At 47.4% G+C, this 21,598-nt stretch overlaps 1 protein-coding gene across 1 annotated transcript in view; it reads left to right on the top strand.

Annotated features, from left to right (window-relative positions):
- The window catches only part of LOC134968865 (fatty acid desaturase 2-like), a 65,955-nt gene that overhangs the window by 24,435 nt on the left and 19,922 nt on the right, over window positions 1-21,598 (top strand). The window contains exons 3-8 of the mRNA XM_063944401.1: window positions 10,121-10,231; window positions 14,247-14,444; window positions 14,590-14,691; window positions 15,155-15,280; window positions 15,644-15,704; window positions 17,327-17,403. Of these exons, the coding sequence (XP_063800471.1) occupies window positions 10,121-10,231; window positions 14,247-14,444; window positions 14,590-14,691; window positions 15,155-15,280; window positions 15,644-15,704; window positions 17,327-17,403 (675 nt within the window). The remainder of the gene's footprint in view (window positions 1-10,120; window positions 10,232-14,246; window positions 14,445-14,589; window positions 14,692-15,154; window positions 15,281-15,643; window positions 15,705-17,326; window positions 17,404-21,598) is intronic.

Raw genomic sequence — 21,598 nt, 5'->3', positions numbered from 1 at the left:
GGTGGTGGTAAAGGTTCCCCTCCTTCAACAGGGAAGGGGTTACTATTCCACAATGTTTGTGGTACCGAAACCGGACGGTTCGGTCAGACCCATTTTGAATTTAAAATCCCTGAACATTTATCTGAAGACATTCAAGTTCAAAATGGAATCGCTCAGAGCGGTCATTGCAAGCCTGGAAGAGGGGGATTTTATGGTGTCTCTGGACATCAAGGACGCTTACCTTCATGTCCCCATTTATCCACCTCATCAGGAGTACCTCAGGTTTGTGGTACAGGACTGTCATTACCAATTCCAGACGTTGCCGTTTGGCCTATCCACGGCACCGAGAATATTTACCAAGGTAATGGCGGAAATGATGGTGCTCCTTCGAAAGCAAGGAGTCACAATTATCCCATAGTTGGACGATCTCCTCATAAAGGCGAGGTCCAGAGAGCAGTTGCTGATCAGCGTAGCACACTCTCAGGTAGTGTTGCAACAGCACGGCTGGATTCTGAATATCCCAAAGTCGCAGCTGATTCCTACGACGCGTCTGCCCTTTCTTGGCATGATTCTGGACACAGATCAGAAAAGGGTGTTTCTCCTGGCGGAGAAGGCTCAGGAGCTTGTGACTCTCGTCAGAAACCTCTTAAAACCAAAACAGGTGTCGGTGCATCACTGCACGCAAGTCCTGGGAAAGATGGTGGCGTCATACGAGGCCATTCCCTTCGGCAGGTTCCATGCGAGGATCTTTCAGTGGGATCTGTTGGACAAGTGGTCCGGATCGCATCTTCAGATGCATCGGCTGATCACCCTATCCCCCAGGACCAGGGTGTCTCTTCTGTGGTGGCTGCAGAGTGCTCACCTTCTCGAGGGCCGCAGGTTCGGCATACAGGACTGGGTCCTGGTGACCACGGATGCGAGCCTCCGAGGATGGGGGGCAGTCACTCAGGGAAGAAACTTCCAAGGGTTGTGGTCAAGTCAGGAGGCTTGTCTGCACATCAATATCCTGGAACTAAGGGCCATATACAACGCCCTGAGTCAAGCGGAGCCTCTGCTTCGCAACCAACCGGTGCTGATTCAGTCAGACAACATCACCGCAGTGGCTCATGTAAACCGCCAGGGCGGCACAAGAAGCAGGGTGGCGATGGCGGAAGCCACCAGGATTCTTCGTTGGGCGGAGAATCACGTGCAAGCACTGTCAGCAGTGTTCATTCCGGGAGTGGACAACTGGGTAGCAGACTTCCTCAGCAGACACGACCTCCACCCGGGAGAGTGGGGACTTCATCAAGAAGTCTTCACGCAGATTACAGATCGATGGGAATTGTCACAGGTGGACATGATGGCATCCCGCCTCAACAAAAAGCTAAAAAGGTATTGCGCCAGGTCAAGGGACCCTCAGAAAAAAAGGAGTGAGAACAATACTCATTGTTCCGGATTGGCCAAGAAGGACTTGGTACCCGGAACTGCAAGAAATGCTCACAGAGGACCCATGGCCTCTGCCTCTCAGACAGGACCTGTTGCAACAGGGGCCCTGTCTGTTCCAAGACTTACCGCGGCTGCGTTTGACGGCATGGCGGTTGAACGCCGGATCCTAGCGGAAAAAGGCATTCCGGATGAAGTTATTCCTACGCTGATAAAGGCTAGGAAGGACGTGACAACAAAACATTATCACTGTATATGACGAAAATATGTTGCTTGGTGTGAGGCCAGGAAGGCCCCAACAGAGGAATTCCAGCTGGGCCGGTTCCTGCACTTCCTACAGTCAGGAGTGACTATGGGCTTGAAATTGGGGTCCATAAAGGTCCAGATTTCAGCCCTATCCATTTTCTTTCAGAAAGAACTGGCTTCTCTTCCTGAGGTTCAGACATTTGTTAAGGGAGTGCTGCATATTCAGCCCCCTTTTGTGCCACCAGTGGCACCTTGGGATCTCAACGTGGTGTTGGGTTTCCTGAAATGCCACTGGTTTGAGCCACTTAAAACCGTGGAGCTAAAGTATCTCACGTGGAAAGTGGTAATGCTCTTGGCCTTGGCTTTGGCTAGGCGTGTGTCAGAATTGGCGGCTTTGTCATGTAAAAGCCCCTATCTGGTTTTTCATATGGACAGGGCAGAATTACGGACTCGTCCACAATTTCTGCCGAAGGTGGTGTCATCTTTTCATTTGAACCAACCTATTGTGGTGCCTGCGGCTACTCGTGACTTGGAGGATTCCAAGTTGCTTGATGTAGTCAGGGCTTTGAAGATTTATGTGACCAGAACGGCTGGAGTCAGGAAAACTGACTTGCTGTTTATCCTGTATGCATCCAACAAGCTGGGTGCTCCTGCTTCAAAGCAAACCATTGCTCGCTGGATCTGTAACACGATTCAGCGGGCTCATTCTGCGGCGGGATTGCCGTATCCAAAATCAGTAAAAGCCCATTCCACAAGGAAAGTGGGCTCTTCTTGGGCGGCTGCCCGAGGGGTCTCGGCATTACAGCTTTGCCGAGCAGCTACTTGGTCAGGTTCAAACACCTTTGCAAAATTCTACAAGTTTGATACCCTGGCTGAGGAGGACCTTGTGTTTGCCCATTCGGTGCTGCAGAGTCATCCGTACTCTCCCGCCCGTTTGGGAGCTTTGGTATAATCCCCATGGTCCTTACGGAGTCCCCAGCATCCACTAGGACGTTAGAGAAAATAAGATTTTACTCACCGGTAAATCTATTTCTTGTAGTCCGTAGTGGATGCTGGGCGCCCGTCCCAAGTGCGGACTTTCTGCAATACGTGTATATAGTTATTGCTTAATAAAGGGTTATGTTATATTGGCATCCTTTGGTTGATGCTATGTTGTTTGTTCATACTGTTAACTGGGTATGTTATCACAAGTTGTACGGTGTGATTGGTGTGGCTGGTATGAGTCTTACCCTGGATTCCAAAATCCTTTCCTTGTAATGTCAGCTCTTCCGGGCACAGTTTCCTTAACTGAGGTCTGGAGGAGGGGCATAGAGGGAGGAGCCAGTGCACACCAGTAGTACTAAATCTTTCTTAGAGTGCCCAGTCTCCTGCGGAGCCCGTCTATTCCCCATGGTCCTTACGGAGTCCCCAGCATCCACTACAGACTACGAGAAATAGATTTACCGGTGAGTAAAATCTTATTTTGATAGCCTCAAACACTCCCTTATTAGTATAGGGTGTCAGCTATCCCCTAAATATTCAGCATAGGTAAAGTGCTGTTTAGATAAAGATAAATATATGGGGATAGGGGTACCGGCGACCAACGGTGTTAGATATAAATATATTAAGAGGAAAACATATGTAAAATGTAAAAAAGGGGGATAATGGCGATCTATTAAAAAAATGTTTATAAGTTTGTTCCAAAAATACATGTAATACATGTAAAAATACATATACAGGTTGAGTATCCCATATCCAAATATCCGAAATACGGAATATTCCGAAATACGGACTTTTTTGAGTGAGAGTGAGATAGTGAAACCTTTGTTTCTTGATGGCTCAATGTACACAAACTTTGTTTAATACACACAGTTATTAAAACTATTGTATTAAATGACCTTCAGACTGTGTATATAAGGTGTATATGAAACATAAATGAATTGTGTGAATGTAGACACACTTTGTTTAATGCACAAAGTTATAAAAAATATTGGCTAAAATGACCTTCAGGCTGTGTGTATAAGGTGTATATAAAACATAAATGCATTCTGTGCTTACATTTAGGTCCAATCACCATGATATCTCATTATGGTATGCAATTATTCAAAAATACGGAAAAATCCGATATCCAAAATACCTCTGGTCCCAAGCATTTTGGATAAGGGATACTCAACCTGTACGGTATATATATATATAAACCAGAAAAATATATTTTGTTAAATATTTAAAAAATAAATAAATAAATATGAGGTTCTCTTATCTTAATAGACGCGTTTTGTCTGTCAGACGAAACGTGTTGGGTGTACCTCATTGACTCCCCATATTAAAATAAGAGAATCTCATATATTTTGTGTTCGTTTTTTTATTTTATTTTTGGTAAAAAAAAATAATAATTCTGGTTTATATACATAGTTATTGTAAACTTTTTTATGGCTTATGTGGTTTTGTGTAATTTTTATTGAACCCCTATATGTATTTTTGCAATAAATTTGTAAAAAATGTTTTAATAGGTCACCATTATCCCCCTTTTTAAATTTCTCTGACGTCCTAGTGGATGCTGGGAACTCCGTAAGGACCATGGGGAATAGCGGCTCCGCAGGAGACAGGGCACATCTAAAGAAAGCTTTAGGATCACCTGGTGTGCACTGGCTCCTCCCCCTATGACCCTCCTCCAAGCCTCAGTTAGATTTTCTGTGCCCGACGAGAAGGGTGCACACTAGGGGCTCTCCTGAGCTCTTTGTGAAAGTTTTAGTTTAGGTTTATTATTTTCAGTGAGACCTGCTGGCAACAGGCTCACTGCATCGAGGGACTAAGGGGAGAAGAAGCGAACTCACCTGCGTGCAGAGTGGATTGGGCTTCTTAGGCTACTGGACATTAGCTCCAGAGGGACGATCACAGGTTCAGCCTGGATGGGTCACCGGAGCCGCGCCGCCGGCCCCCTTACAGAGCCAGAAGAGCGAAGAGGTCCGGAAAAATCGGCGGCAGAAGACTTTCCTGTCTTCAGATAAAGGTAGGCGCACAGCACCGCAGCTGTGCGCCATTGCTCTCAGCACACTTCACACTCCGGTCACTGAGGGTGCAGGGCGCTGGGGGGGCAGCGCCCTGAGACGCAATAAATCGATAGAAAACCTTTTATGGCTAAAATAAATGCATCACATATAACTCCTGGGCTATATGGATGCATTTAACCCCTGCCAAAACATACAAGAAAACGGATGATAAGGACGCCGAGAAAGGGGCGGAGCCTATCTCCTCAGCACACTGGCGCCATTTTCCCTCACAGCTCAGTTGGAGGGAAGCTCCCTGGCTCTCCCCTGCAGTCACTACACTACAGAAAGGGGTTAAAAAAGAGAGGGGGGCACAAATTAGGCGCAGTATAAACAATACAGCAGCTATAAAGGGAAAAACACTTATATAAGGTTATCCCTGTATATATATAGCGCTCTGGTGTGTGCTGGCAAACTCTCCCTCTGTCTCCCCAAAGGGCTAGTGGGGTCCTGTCCTCTATCAGAGCATTCCCTGTGTGTGTGCTGTGTGTCGGTACGTTTGTGTCGACATGTATGAGGAGAAAAATGATGAGGAGACGGAGTAGAGTGTCTGTAATAGTGTTGTCACCCCCTGGGGGGTCGACACCTGAGTGGATGTACTGTTGAAATTGCGTGACAGTGTCAGCTTTGTATAAAAGACAGTGGTTGACATGAGACAGCCGGCTACTCAGCTTGTGCATGTCCAGACGTCTCATACAGGGGCTCTAAAGCGCCCGTTACCTCAGATACAGACGCCGACACGGATACTGACTCCTGTGTCGACGGTGAAGAGACAACCGTGATTTCCAATAGGGCCACACATTGCATGATTGAGGCAATGGAAAAAGTTTACACTCTTCTGATAATATAAATACCACCAAAAAAAAGGGGTATTATGTTTGGTGAGGAAAAACTTCCTGTAGTTTTCCTGAATCTGAGAAATAAAATGAGGTGTGTGATGATGCGTGGGTTTCCCCCCGATAACAATTGATAATTTCTAAAAAGTTATTGGCAGTATACCTTTTCCCGCCAGAGGTTAGGGTGCGTTGGGAAACACCCCCTAGGGGGGATAAGGCGCTCACACGCTTGTAAGAACAAGGGCTCTACCCTCTCTGGAGATGGCCGCCCTTAGGGATCCTGCTGATAGAAAGCAGGAGGGTGTCCTAAAATGTATTTACACACATACTGGTGTTATACTGCGACCAGCAATCGCCTCAGCCTGGATGTGCAGTGCTGGGTTGGCGTGGTCGGATTCCCTGACTGAAAATTTGATATCCTAGATAAGGACAGTATATTATTGCCTATAGAGCAATTAAAAGATGCATTTCTATATATGCATGATGCACAGCGGAATATTTGCCGACTGGCATCAAGTATAAGTGCGTTGTCCAATTATACCAGTAAAGTGGTCAGGTGATGCGGATTCCAAACGGCATTTGGAAGTATTGCCTTAAAAAAAAAAAAAAAAAAAAAAAGGGAATGTACCCCAGGTCGCCTCTCAAAATAAGACGCCGTATTATCAGGCGCAGTCCTGGTTGGCAAGCGGACAAAAGGGTTCCTCTTTTCTGCTCGTGACAGAGGGAGATGAAAAAAGTGGCTGCAGAGATCAGCCAGTTCCCAGGAACAGAAACCCTTTTCCGCCTCTGCCAAGCTCTCAGTATGACGCTAGGGCTTTACAAGTTCAGGCACGGTGGGGGCCCGTTCTCAATGAATTTCAGTGCGCAGTGGGCTCACTCGCAAGTAGACCCCTGGATCCTTCAGGTAATATTTCAGGGGTACAAATTGGAATTCGAGACGTATTCCCCTCGCCGTTTCCAAAAGTCTGTTTTACCGACGTCTCCCGCTGACAGGGAGGCAGTTTTGGAAGCCATTCACAAGCTGTATTCCCAGCAGGTGATAATTAAGGTACCCCTCCTGCAACAGGGAACGGGGTATTATTCCACACTATTGTGGTACCGAAGCCAGACGGCTCGGTGAGACCGATTTTAAAATCTAAAATCTAAAATCTTTGAACACTTACATACAGAGGTTCAAATTCAAAATTGAGTCACTCAGAGCAGTGATTGCAAACCTGGAAGAAGGGGACTACATGATGTCTCGGGACATCAAGGATGCTTACCTTCATGTCAAAATTTACCCTTCTCACCAAGGGTATCTCAGGTTATGGTACAGAACTGTCACTATCAGTTCAGACGCTGCCGTAGGGATGGTCCACGGCACCCCGGGTCTTTACTGAAGTAATGACCGTAATGATGATATTCCTTCGAAGGAAGGGAATTTTAGTTATCCTTTACTTGGACGATTCCCTGATAAGGGTGAGATCCAGGGAACAGTTGGAGATCGGTGTAGCACTACCTCAGGTAGTGTTGCGGCAGCACGATTGGATTCTCAATATTCCAAAATCACAGCTGGTTCCGACGACTTGTCTTCTGTTCCTAGGGATGATCGTGGACACAGTCCAGAAAGAAGGTGTTTCTCCCGGAGGAGAAAGCCAGGGAGTTATCCGAGCTAGTCAGGAACCTCCTAAAACCGAACCAAGTCTCAGTGCATCAATGCACAAGAGTTCTGGGTAAAAATGGTGGCTTCCTACGAAGCAATCTCATTCGGCAGATTCCACGCAAGACTTTCCAGTGGAACCTACTGGACAAATGGTCCGGGTCGCATCTACAGATGCTTCAGCGGATAACCCTGTCACCAGGGACAAGGGTATCCCTCCTGTGGTGGTTGCAGAGTGCTCATCTTCTAGAGGGCCGCAGATTCGGCATGCGGGACTGGGTCCTGGTGGCCACGGATGCCAGCCTGCGAGGCTGGGGAGCAGTCACACAGGGAAGGAATATCCAGGGCTTATGGTCAAGCCTGGAGACATCACTTCACATAAATGTCCTGAAGCTAAGGGCCATTTACAATGCTCTAAGCTTAGCAAGACCTCTGCTTCAAGGTCAGCCGGTGTTGATCCAGTCGGACAACATTACGGCAGTCACCCACGTAAACAGACAGGGTGCCACAAGAAGCAGGAGGGCAATGGCAGAAGCTGCAAGGTTTCTTCGCGGGGCGAAAAACCATGTGATAGCACTGTCAGCAGTTTTCATTCCGGGAGTGGACAACTGGGAAGCAGTTTTCCTCAGCACGACCTCCACCCGGGAGAGTAAGGACTTCACCCAGAAGTCTTCCACATGATTATAAACCGTTGGGAAAAACTCGACAGGTATTGCGCCACGTCAAGGGACCCTCAGGCAATAGCTGTAGAGGCTCTGGTAACACCGTGGGTGTACCAATCAGTGTATGGGTTCCCTCCTCTGCCTCTCATACCCAAGGTACTGAGATTGATAAGATGGAGAGGAGTAAGCACTATATTAGTGGCTCCGGATTGGCCAAGAAGGAATTGGTAACCGGAACTTCAAGAGATGCTCACGGAGGATCCGTAGCCTCTACCTCTAAGAAGGGACCTGCTCCAGCAAGGACCTTGTCTGTTCCAAGACTTACCGCGGCTGCGTTGACGGCATGGCGGTTGAACGCCGGATCCTGAAGGAAAAAGGCATTCCGGATGAAGTCTTCCCTATCCTGATCAAAGCCAGGAAGGATGTAACCGCAAAACATTATCACCGCATTTGGCGAAAATATGTTGCGTGGTGCAAGGCCAGTAAGGCTCGACGGAGGAAATTCAACTGGGTCGATTCCTACATTTCCTGCAAACAGGAGTATCTATGGGCCTGAAATTGGGGTCCATTAAGGTTCAAATTTCGGCTCTGTCAATTTTCTTCCAAAAAAGAACTAGCTTCAGTCCCTGAAGTTCAGACATTTGTTAAAGGGGTACTGCATATACAGCCTCCTTTTGTGCCTTTAGTGGCACTTTTGGGATCTCCAGGTGGTTTTTGGGTTCCAAAAGTCACATTGGTTTGACACACTTAAATCTGTGGAGTTAAAATATCTCACAGAAAAAGTGGTCATGCTGTTGGCTCTGGCCTGGGCCAGGCGCGTGTCAGAATTGGTGGCTTTATCCTGTAAAAGCCCTTATCTGATTTTCCATTCGGACAGGGCGAAATTGAGGACTCGTCCTCAGTTTCTCCCTAAGGTGGTTTCAGCGTTCACCTGAACCAAACCTATTGTGGTGCCTGCGGCTACTAGGGACTTGGAGGACTCCAAGTTGCTAGACGTTGTCAGGACCCGGAAAATATATGTTTCCAGGACGGCTGGAGTCAGGAAATCTGACTCGCTGTTTATCCTCTATGCACCCAACTAGCTGGGTGCTCCTGCTTTTAAGCAGACTATTGCTCGTTGGATTTGTATTACAATTCAGCTTGCACATTCTGTGGCAGGCCTGCCACAGCCAAAAATCTGTAAATGCCCACTCCACAAGGAAGGTGGGCTCATCTTGGGCAGCTGCCCGAGGGGCCTCGGCTTTACAACTTTGCCGAGCAGTTACTTGGTCAGGAGCAAATACGTTTGTAAAATTCTACAAATTTGATACCCTGGCTGAGGAGGACCGGGAGTTCTCTCATTGGGGGCTGCAGAGTCATCCGCACTCTCCCACCCGTTTGGGAGCTTTGGTATAATCCCCATGGTCCTTACGGAGTTCCCAGCATCCACTAGGACGTCAGAGAAAATAAGAATTTACTTACCGATAATTCTATTTCTCGTAGTCCGTAGTGGATGCTGGGCGCCCATCCCAAGTGCGGGTTGTCTGCAATACTGGTACATAATTATTGTTACCAAAAAATTCGGGTTATTGTTGTAGTGAGCCATCTTTTCGAGAGGCTTCTCTATTATCATGCTGTTAACTGGGTTCAGATCACAAGTTGTACAGTGTGATTGGTGTGGCTGGTATGAGTCTTACCCGGGATTCAAAATCCTTCCTTATTGTGTACGCTCGTCCGGGCACAGTATCCTAACTGAGGCTTGGAGAAGGGTCATAGGGGGAGGAGCCAGTGCACACCAGGTGATCCTAAAGCTTTCTTTAGATGTGCCCTGTCTCCTGCGGAGCCGCTATTCCCCATGGTCCTTACGGAGTTCCCAGCATCCACTACGGACTACGAGAAATAGAATTATCGGTAAGTAAATTCTTATTTTTACATATGTTTTCCTCTTAACATATTTATATCTAACACCATTGGTCGCTGGTACCCCTATCCCTATATATCTATATACCTTTGTATATAACCTGCCCTCATGTGTTTATTTATTATTTATTTATTACCAGTTACTTATATAGCGCACACATATTCCGCAGCGCTTTACAGAGAATATTTTGCCCATTCACCTCAGTACCTCAGTGTTTTTCTGACACATGCCCTTAGATTGACGAGTCCAATACTGAGTCGCTGTTGCCCTTTGATATAGGAGCACCAAATGTAGTAATATAAATCAATTATACTACTGTTAAATGACAATCAAATGTTGTACATCAGTGTATGACGTGTCGGATGGACACATATGTTTAATGCCTGTTCTAATGTGTATTTCCCACATAGGATGCTTTCCATGCTTTTCATCCAGACCTTTCATTTGTGAGAAAGTTTCTAAAGCCCCTCTGTATTGGTGAGCTGGCGGAGAATGAGCCCAGCCAGGATCGGGAGAAAAACGTAAGCCTTTAACCCAATTGCCACTGTTTGTGTATTGTGCCGAGTATACTCAGAGACTAGATCGGGGGAGGAAGAAAGCCTTGGAATGTGATACAGACATAGAGAAACATGAGAACCTATGCTTCAAAGACAAATAACATCAAAGTTCAGTTTATTATACAATTACTTACTCGCCGAATAAAGTCTTCAAACAGATATTGCATTAATTATCACTCTGTGGTTCACATACAATGAAATCTGATGTTTGGTGGTATTAGAAAACAAAATCTCTTTTGGTTTAGAACAGAGCGCTACTTTGTAATCTGAACATTGCGCTAAAAGTGTTTGCTCCCGTTCGCAATGTATCCAGTTTGGCTATTCTGTATCTTTAAGATAGGTCTTGTAGATGTCTTATTGTGCGTGCTATAGTCCTGGTGTAAGGTTACTTGATGGGCCTGCTGTGACCTTTTTAGTGTCTTTTGCTGTAGTTGTGTTTTGCAACTGTATGCTAATGCTAGTATAAGCCCTACCCCTGGTGTGCGCCTGAATTCGCAAGAACCAAGAAGTCTTCTTTGAGCATGATTACACACAACAATCGGCCGCACCATCCCGCCATGCTCTGGCCTCATGTCAATTGTACTGGAGGGTAACGTGGCACAGTATGAACAGGGGGCACTGTAATGTAGCATAATATGAACTGGGGACACTGAATGTCATAATGTGAATTGGGGGTACTGTTTGGCATAATGTGTACAGGCAGCCCTACAATGTGACATCATGTAAACTAGGGAACTACAATGGTTCGTAAATTAAAAGAGGGCACTTCTATGGGGCATAACACTAACTAGGGCACTACTGTGGAGCATAATAGTAACTAGGGCACTACTATGGGGCATAATATTAACTAGGGCACTACTATGCTTCAGAAAATGATCTAGGGCACTGTTATGGTCATAAAATTAATAACTGCTGTGGAGAGGTGTCTCTGAAGAAACATTGGGACAGGGGCCCCTTCAATATGTTGGTATGGGGCCCACACCAGTCTGATTTATGCCCTTCTTTGTATAGGTCGAATGTCACATAATGCAGTAAATGTTTTTCAAGCATACAATGTTCAATACATGTCATCACTGTACATTCAAAAGTATAAATGTGTACATCAGTACAGCATGCAGCTAACCACTGAACATGAATTGGTTCCTTGCACAGTTATGCTCATATCTGTGTTGTTAGTATGTGATACAAGAACATTAGGACAAATCTGAGAATACGCAAATCTTAATAGGGATATCTTGTTTCTTCACTGATAGACAGTGGTGCTGATCCGGGTAAATACTGGCTGCTTTGGCATGCAGCCATTGGCTTATCTATAATGGGTGCATGGTGTGCAGTGCACATGGGTCCAGGGGTGCCCACACCATACACCCTTCACCCACTACTTACCACTCTGGAGCCCTGCATCAGCAGACGCTGCAGAAATCATTGAGGAAATAGTGATTTCTGCATAATTAATAGAGAAGTCTCCGGGAATGTGTCGTGGACACCATGTTACCGGAGACCTGCACATGAGCAGTAGACTCTGGCAGACACCCAGAGTCTACTGCAGTGCCAGAGAGGAGGTTACTCGCTCGGAGCCTGCACATGGGCCCTTGCCTCTCTTAGGCTTCCTCTGCACATAGGGGGTCATTCCGACCCGTTCGCACGCAGCGGCTTATCGCGGCGGCTTATCGCTGCGGTGCAAACGGGCGTGGAATGCGCATGCGCGAAGGCCGCAGTGCGCTTGCGCGACGCCTGGCGACAGGGGTCGCCGGGTTACGTCGTGTCTTGAGAAGGAAGCGGTTGCAGAGCGGACCGCAAAGAAGATGGACAGGAAGAAGGCGTACCTGGGCATCTCCACAGCGTTTCCAGCCGTTTTCGGGGAGTGGTAAGGAAAACGCAGGTGTGTCCAGAAGAACGGAGGGCGGATGTCTGACATCAAAGCCGGCTCCTGCATCGCTGAGATCGTCACACAGGGTAAGTAGGTATAGGGCTGGTCTACTTGTGCTTGAAATTTTTTTAGCTTAGCAGGGCTGCACAACCGATCGCAGCCCTGCTAAGCTAAAATACACCCCCCCATAGGCATGTGCTAGTTGATTGCAGCAGCAGCAAAAAGTTGCTGGCTGCGATCAACTCGGAATGACCACCATAGCCCACTACTGCAATGTGTGTACTAGTTACATATTACTTGTGGCATTGCGGGGTTATGTACAGTAGTTCCAGTTCTGTTGGTTGGCTCATCATGAATAAGCACTGTAAATGGATGCAGATGTGCGTGCTGTGGTGTAATATAATCTTGTTCTCCATTATTGATGCAGGGGTATTGTGCGAGGCCTAATAGCACTCTGGTTTCCTGTATTATTGATAACATTCTGAAGCTGGCCTCATTCCCTGACCAGCCGCTGTAACACAATTCTGCACTGCAAATGAGTGATAACTGTGTAGCTTGTTCTTTGTCAGCAGGTACAAATGTCTTCCTGTGCATCATTACGCAGCTCAGTACTTCCATATACAACTACACCACTATATGTGCCATTTCTAGCATAGGCTAATAAGCTTATGTTTTCCTGTTATGGTGTCCAATAATAATATATTGTGTGTCAGCCCTGGTCTAAAAATACTCACCACCATTATTTGAAATATGTACAGTGTAAGTCAATATCCATTAGGAACGTAGTAGAATAGAAGCAGAATATTGAAATTGATTTATCGCTGTTCTTAGCGTACATAGGGGGAGATTCAAATGTTTGAAAAGTCAGTTGGGAGTTTGTTTTTTCCTGTTTAATAGACAGGAAAAAACAGACACCCAACCGATTTTTCAAACATTTGAATTTCACCCATAGAATACAACACAGTATACATACATACATGCAAGTGAGATATGGAAATGACATACCTTGATAAGAATTATAAAGGTTATTACGGAGTTACATTATCTTATAATAGATAAAAATGCTAAATGAATGCTTTTGTTCATAGCAATGTACACTAGACATGTGTAGTATCTAAGTAATATACCAATAATGTTAATATATATATGACCTCTGTAGTAAATGATAATGATAGAACACGGCCAACTTAACAGCATTGTAGGCCTTGAGCACATGCACCGGGGCTCCTACCCACCCGTTCATGGGAACAAATAAATAAATAATAATCAGAACTTAAGGTGCATACACACGGAGAGATCTTAACTATGAGAGATTTTGACTATGAGAGATTTTGACTGAGCGTTTTCCCTTGAACTGGCAGTAGGAGATTTTGACTGACTTTTCCAGTGATTTTCACATTATATTTGCAGTGCAGTGTTGCTGTACATGTGCTAATCATGGCCCTCATTCCGAGTTGTTCGCTCGCTAGCTGCTTTTAGCAGCAATGCAGCGCTAAGCCGCCGCCCTCTGGGAGTGTATCTTAGCTTAGCAGAAGTGCGAACGAAAGGTTAGCAGAATTGCTCGAAAATCTTTTCCTGCAGTTTCTGAGTAGCTCCAGACGTACTCCTAGATTGCGATCACTGCAGACTGTTTGGTTCCTGATTTGACGTCACAAACACACCCTGCGTTCGCCAGCCACTCCCCCGTTTCCCCAGCCACTCCTGCGTTTTAGCCTGACACGCCTGCGTTTTTTAGCACACTCCCGAAAAACGGTCAGTTTCCGCCCAGAAACACCCACTTCCTGTCAATCACACACGATCAGCAGAGCGACTGAAAAGCGTCGCTCGCCCCTGTGTAAAATTGCTTAGTTTTGTGTGAAATTACTTGGCGCGTGCATGCGCAGAACAGCCAGTTTTTAGCCTGATCGCTATGCTGTGTAAAAAACGTCAGCGAGTGATCAACTCGGAATGACCCCCTATATGTTATAAAAGGGGAGCAAGTACTGCAGTGTGATAAAATTCAACTAAAAGGATATGGGAAGTCATCAAGGCTTATCCTAGAAAAGATTAACTTGTGAAACGGTCTATCTTAATATTTTAATAACCCCCTGCCCTCTCATTCTGGCACAGTCTCAGCAGGTGGAAGACTTCCGACAGCTACGTAAGACAGCAGAAGAAATGGGACTCTTCAACGCCAGTGTGGTGTTTTTCAGCCTCTACCTGTCACACATCATAGTCCTGGAGTTCCTCGCTTGGGCCACCCTCTTCTATCTTGGCAGCGGTTGGATACCCACCATAATCACCGTTCTTCTCCTTTCAATTTCTCAGGTTGTTCAGCTCACCTCTAAACTATGAAGTAACCTATGTATAACTAACTGGTTTATCCAATCGGGAGACAAACTATAGTGTATTATATTGTCACATATGTAGTGTTATAATGCAACGCTCATATGGACCAATGTATTCTCTCCAGGCCCAGGCTGGTTGGCTGCAGCATGATTTTGGACACCTGTCTGTCTTTAAGACTTCGAAATGGAACCACATTGGTCATAAGTTCGTCATCGGCCACTTGAAGGTGCTGTCATACTTGGAATAATAGCTGGGTGGGGAATGAATGACGTGACACGCTGTTGCTTTTTTGGAAGTTAAAGTGCACTTGTCTTACTCTCATTCAATAACATATAAAATAGTTATACGTATTGCTTAAATTGGTAACCATCCCTCCCGTACCTGCCGGCATTCACTGCTTAATGCTAGGCGCTCTAATGCGGCTAAATCTAAGATCGCAACAAGTTTTATGATTGGTCAACTCTAAAGGGGTTTGGAAAATCCCCCATAGGTGGAAACACCCTTTTAATATAGCAAAACATTTTTATTACAACAATGCTCTATAATATTTATGGTCCATGAATAAATATTTGATACAATGTCATGGAGCTTAAACCTAAAACATTTGCAATCAGGGAGTTATAGGGGTGAGAACTATGCACTGAGACTCCATCTTGCTTCCCAGCTCATATGGGTCCATCTGCCTGCAGGGAGCGTCAGCCAACTGGTGGAACCATCGGCATTTCCAGCACCATGCTAAGCCTAACATATTCAGCAAGGACCCTGATGTGAACATGGTGCACATATTTGTCCTGGGAGACGCACAGCCTGTGGAGGTATGTGCCATATGTAATAATACATGTATAATTACCAAGCGGAGAGATTGTGCCTTTGAAAAGAAGATAATGGAGGTATGTGATTGGATATCAGTTGCAGCTAACCAATCACATGCAGCCTTTTTTGCCTTACATCCAATCGTGTCTTTGCCTTACATCCAATCATGTCTTGCCTTCATCAGTCTGGAATCTCCCTCTCCTTTCAAATGGCTGTACCACCCACCCACCTTTATACAGCTGTTTGTCGCAGTTGTTCGTGGCAGTAATTTCAGATAATTAAGAAAATATGTATGCAGAAAGATGTATTATTAAGTGTAACGTTGCTGTACTGTTAGTCTAACAATGTTCTACTCCTTTTCATAGTATGGCAAGAAGAAGTTAAAGTACCTGCCCTATAATTACCAACATCAGTATTTTTTTCTGAGTGAGTAATTCAATTATAATAAGCTTCAATGTCTTATTGAAGAGTGTGGATGAAACGTCATTAGGATAATAGTTTTCAGTATGATGTGAATGATGATCAAGCAAAACAAACCAGATATTTAATAATGTAGCGCACAGGTTTTCAGTAAGGTTCAGCTAGTCCATATAATAGGACATAAAATAAATGATAGAACAAATATTGGGGGTCATTCAGACCCGATCGCTGATGTGCGTTTCGCACAGCAGCAATCAGGTATGAACTGCATGTACATATGCACCGCAATGCGTAGGCACGAGGTTCCCCCCAGCGACGGGGAGTGCAGGACAGCGACGGGATGGCCGAAGAAAGTGATTGCACCGGCGATCGCAAGAAGATTGACAGGAAGATGCCGTTCGTGGGTGTCAACTGACCGTTTCCTAGGAGTGTCCGGAGAAACGCAGGCGTGTCCAGCCGTTTAAAGGAAGGGTTCCTGACGTCAGCTCTGGGCCGGATCATCGCACTGGAAGAGTAAGTCCTGAACCGTGCAGAGACTGCACAGCGATTACCTCCTCCCCCTGTAGGCGGCGACTACCTGGACGCAGCAGTGCAAAAATCGACTGCGAACAGGTCTGAATCACCTCCACTGTCCAGTATAATGTGTTTTAGCTCTTGTCTGGGGGCATTCGGTGTTACTAAGCCTTATATGGTAATAAGATTACCAGCGCTGAGCTTGGTGATATTGAACAAAATATAATACATAGAGACAAATAGGTCTTTATTAACTAATAATAATGATAAGAGTATTATATGTAGGATGTGTAGTGTGCATGGGTGTAGCTGTATAGGTACGGGTCAGGATGTGCGATGCACACGGCTCACCCTGCACCTATACTGTCCTCTTGCTGACACAGTAGAATCTAGCACAGTGCCACACACTACTCAGCGCATGCGCCAGCTAAGACTGGACACGCGCCCCTCTCTTATACCGCCCCTGATAATGGGCCTAATTCAGATCTGATCGCTGCTGTGCATTTTTGCGCAGCGGGCGATCAGATCCGAACTGCGCATGTGTATGCACCGCAATGCACCAACGCGTTGCGCAACAGGCATCGGCACCTAGCAACGGGATGGTGTGGAAAAATCCGAACGCACGGGCGTTCACAAGGTGATTGACAGGAAGAGGCCATTTCTGGGTGTCAACTGACCGTTTTCCGGGAGTGTCCGTAAAAATGCCAGCGGTCTCAGGAATTTTCAGAGAGGGTGTCTGACGTCAGCTCCGGCCCCGATCAGCTGGAAACAATCGCACAGGAAGAGTAAGTTCTGGGATTGCGCAGAAGCTGCACAAAATCAGTTTGTGCAGCTCTGCTACCCATGCGATCGCACACTTGCATAGCGATTTAACCCTCCCCATGTAGGCGGCAACTATCTGACCGCAGGGCAGCAAAAAAAAACACAGCCCAGCGATCAGATCTGAATGACCCCCTAAGTGCTTAGTGAAGGAATAAAAGAGATGATGGATAGAAATGGATGGATAATAAAGTGAACACATAAACTAAAAATCAGTTGGTGATATTGAGAATGACTGTGGGTTTAATATTCAGCATTGGTGTCCTCAAATGTAATGTTTCTTATATCTCTTGCAGTTGGACCCCCACTTCTGATCCCCGTATACTTCACTATCCAGATTATGAAGACGATGATAGTTCGCAAAGACTGGGTTGTAAGTAACACATACTGTAGCTCCTGGCACAATTCTGGTGAACAAATTACTGTTTTCTCCTGGCCCCAATCTGGCGTATATACTGCTGCTCTCTACTGGTGTATATGCTACTGTTCTTTCCTGGCGTATATACAGTATACTACTGTTCTCTACTAGCGTATATACCACTGTTCTCTCCTGGCGTATATACTACTGTTCTCTACTGGCGTATATACCACTGTTCTCTCCTGGCGTATATACTACTGTTTTCTACTGGCGTATATACCACTGTTCTCTCCTGGCGTATATACTACTGTTCTCTACTGGCATATATATGGCTTCTCTCTGCTGGTGTATATACTACTGTTCTATCCTGGCGTATATACCACTGTTCTCTCCTGGCATATATACTACTGTTCTCTACTGGCGTATATACCACTGTTTTCTCCTGGTGTATACATACTACTGATCTCTCCTGGTGTATACTACTGTTCTCTACTTCTGACGCTTATCCTGCTTGTACTGTCAGAGGCACACCTTCTGCACCAAACAGGCATGCTGAATATGGGAAACAGACATAACATGAATTACCTATGGGTGTGATATACTTTGTTGACATTAATCATGGCGACACTAATGAAATGTCAGGAAGATTAGAATGTTGTGGTCTAGTGGTGATGTACCTGGCACGGTGGGTACGGCTGCTCCAATGGTGTCCTAACCCTCCCTTCCTGTAACCTAATTCTAACTGTCTTCTGCCCCAGCCTAACCCTCCGCTGCTGCAGCCTAACCCTAACCTTTCCCTCCCATAACCTTACTCTAACCCTCCCCTCCCATAGCCTAACCCTAACCTTCCCCTCCCATAACCTTACTCTAACCCTCCCCTCCCATAGCCTAACCCTAACCTTCCCCTCCCATAACCTTACTCTAACCCTCCCCTCCCATAACCTAACCCTAACCTTCCCCTCCCATAACCTTACTCTAACCCTCCCCTCCCATAGCCTAACCCTAACCTTCCCCTCCCATAACCTTACTCTAACCCTCCCCTCCCATAGCCTAACCCTAACCTTCCCCTCCCATAACCTTACTCTAACCCTCCCCTCCCATAGCCTAACCCTAACCTTCCCCTCCCATAACCTTACCCTAACCCTCCCCTCCCATAGCCGAACACTAACCTTCCCCTCCCATAACCTTACCCTAACCCTCCCCTCCCATAGCCTAACCCTAACCTTCCCCTCCCATAACCTTACCCTAACCCTCCCCTCCCATAGCCTAACACTAACCTTCCCCTCCCATAACCTTACCCTAACCCTCCCCTCCCATAGCCTAACCCTAACCTTCCCCTCCCATAACCTTACTCTAACCCTCCCCTCCCATAGCCTAACCCTAACCTTCCCCTCCCATAACCTTACCCTAACCCTCCCCTCCCATAGCCTAACACTAACCTTCCCCTCCCATAACCTTACCCTAACCCTCCCCTCCCATAGCCTAACCCTAACCTTCCCCTCCCATAACCTTACTCTAACCCTCCCCTCCCATAGCCTAACCCTAACCTTCCCCTCCCATAACCTTACCCTAACCCTCCCCTCCCATAGCCTAACCCTAACCTTCCCCTCCCATAACCTTACCCTAACCCTCCCCTCCCATAGCCTAACACTAACCTTCCCCTCCCATAACCTTACCCTAACCCTCCCCTCCCATAGCCTAACCCTAACCTTCCCCTCCCATAACCTTACCCTAACCCTCCCCTCCCATAGCCTAACCCTAACCTTTCCCTCCCATAACCTTACTCTAACCCTCCCCTCCCATAGCCTAACCCTAACCTTCCCCTCCCATAACCTTACCCTAACCCTCCCCTCCCATAGCCTAACCCTAACCTTCCCCTCCCATAACCTTACCCTAACCCTCCCCTCCCATAGCCTAACACTAACCTTCCCCTCCCATAACCTTACTCTAACCCTCCCCTTCCATAGCCTAACCCTCCCCTCCCGTAGCCTAACCCTGACTCCGCCCCTCTTGTAGCCTAACCCTCGCCTCCTGTGACCTAACCCTCCCCTCATGTAACCTAACCCTCCACTGCCGCAGCCTAACCCTATTCCGCCTCTGTCGCAGCCTCAGTCTTCCCTCCACTATTACTGCCTACCCCTTCCCTCCGCTTTCACAGCCTACCCCTTCCCTCCGCTGTTACAGCCTAACCCTTCCCTCCGCATTCACAGCCTAGCCCTAACCCTCCACTGTCACAGCCTAGCCCTAACCCTCCGCTGTCACAGCCTAACCCTTCCCTCCGCAGTCACAGCCTAGCCCTAACCCTCCGCTGTCACAGCCTAACCCTATCCCTCCGCAGTCACAGCCTAGCCCTAACCCTCCGCTGTCACAGCCTAACCCTTCCCTCCGCAGTCACAGCCTAACCCTAACCCTCCGCTGTCACAGCCTAACCCTTCCCTCCGCAGTTACAGCCTAGCCCTAACCCTCCGCTGTCACAGCCTAACCCTTCCCTCCGCAGTCACAGCCTAACCCTAACCCTCCGCTGTCACAGCCTAACCCTTCCCTCCGCAGTCACAGCCTAGCCCTAACCCTCCGCTGTCACAGCCTAACCCTTCCCTCCGCAGTCACAGCCTAGCCCTAACCCTCCGCAGTCACAGCCTAACCCTAACCCTCCGCTGTCACAGCCTAACCCTAACCCTCCGCTGTCACAGCCTAACCCTTCCCTCCGCAGTCACAGCCTAGCCCTAACCCTCCGCTGTCACAGCCTAACCCTTCCCTCCGCAGTCACAGCCTAGCCCTAACCCTCCGCTGTCACAGCCTAACCCTTCCCTCCGCAGTCACAGCCTAGCCCTAACCCTCCACTGTCACAGCCTAACCCTTCCCTCCGCAGTCACAGCCTAACCCTAACCCTCCGCTGTCACAGCCTAACCCTTCCCTCCGCAGTCACAGCCTAGCCCTAACCCTCCGCTGTCACAGCCTAACCCTTCCCTCCGCAGTCACAGCCTAGCCCTAACCCTCCGCTGTCAGTCTAACCCTTCCCTCCGCTGTCACAGCCTAACCCTTCCCTCCGCTGTCACAGCCTAACCCTTCCCTCCACTGTTACAGCCTAACCCTAACCCTCTGCTATCACAGCCTAGCCCTCTGCTGCCACAGCCTAAGCCTCCCCTCCCATAACCTTAACCCTCCACTGTCGCAGCCTAACCCTATCCCTCCGATGTCACAGCCTAACCCTAACCCTCCAGTCCCTGCAGAATGTTGATATTTCACATGTCGACATTGTGAACTTGTCAACATTCTGCAGATACCGACATTATAAATGACTAAATCCCCCCTAAATTACATTGAAGCTTACATCAGTGTGCCCATGATTACAGTCAGAAAGGTTTATATTTTTCTTCACCTCCTAATAGTGCAACACAGCAGGATAATACCTGGTTCTGTCACACTGGGCCAAATTCAGACCTGATCGCTGCTGTGCATTTTCGTACAGCAGCCGATCAGGTCTGAACTGCACATGTGCCGGCGCATGCCAGGCAGCCTACGGGCGTCTCAGCCCTGCGATCGTCTCTGCCAGATTGACAGGCAGAGGCGGTCGCAGGGCGGAAGGGTACGGGCCAGCGGTGTTTGGGTGCCATTTTAGGGGTGCAGAGCAGGCAATCCAAGCGTGCCCAGACCGTGCGGGGGGCGGGCCGTGGCAGCTGCGTGACGTCACATGCAGCCGCTGCGACCCGGACAGCGATGAGTAGCTCCCTGCCAGTGCGCAGGAGCTGCGTTGGTAGGAAGCTACTCTTCAAGTACAAAAGCATCGCCGCTGTGCTATGCTTTTGTACTTGTGTGGCGGGTTAGGGCCTGACATGCGGGGTGAACTAGCCCTGTGCTGGACGTCCCCACACTTTTCAGGAAAGCTGATCGTAGATGTGCTAAATTTAGCACATATACGATCAGGTCTGAGTTAGGCCCATTGTCCATAGATGTGAACCATTATGTCCTAGACTCTGCCTAGGTGCAGTGGTGGGGCCTACTCTGTAACACTGATTCATTCTGCAGATCTCATAGGCTAAGTAAATATATTATATGTGTATTACAGTATTTGCTGGCGTATAAGACTACTTTTTTGCCCTGAACAACATGCCTCCAAGTGGGGGGGTCGTCTTATACGCCGGGTGCACTTCAGTTGGGATAGACATAGCTGCCATAGTGGCCTTCCGATACTCGCCCGGTGCCCATAGTG

The sequence above is a fragment of the Pseudophryne corroboree genome, chromosome 11 (assembly GCF_028390025.1).
Source record: "Pseudophryne corroboree isolate aPseCor3 chromosome 11, aPseCor3.hap2, whole genome shotgun sequence".
Lineage (NCBI taxonomy): Eukaryota > Metazoa > Chordata > Amphibia > Anura > Myobatrachidae > Pseudophryne > Pseudophryne corroboree.
Note: the sequence above shows the minus strand (reverse complement) of the source record. Positions and strands in the feature narration are given on the sequence as shown.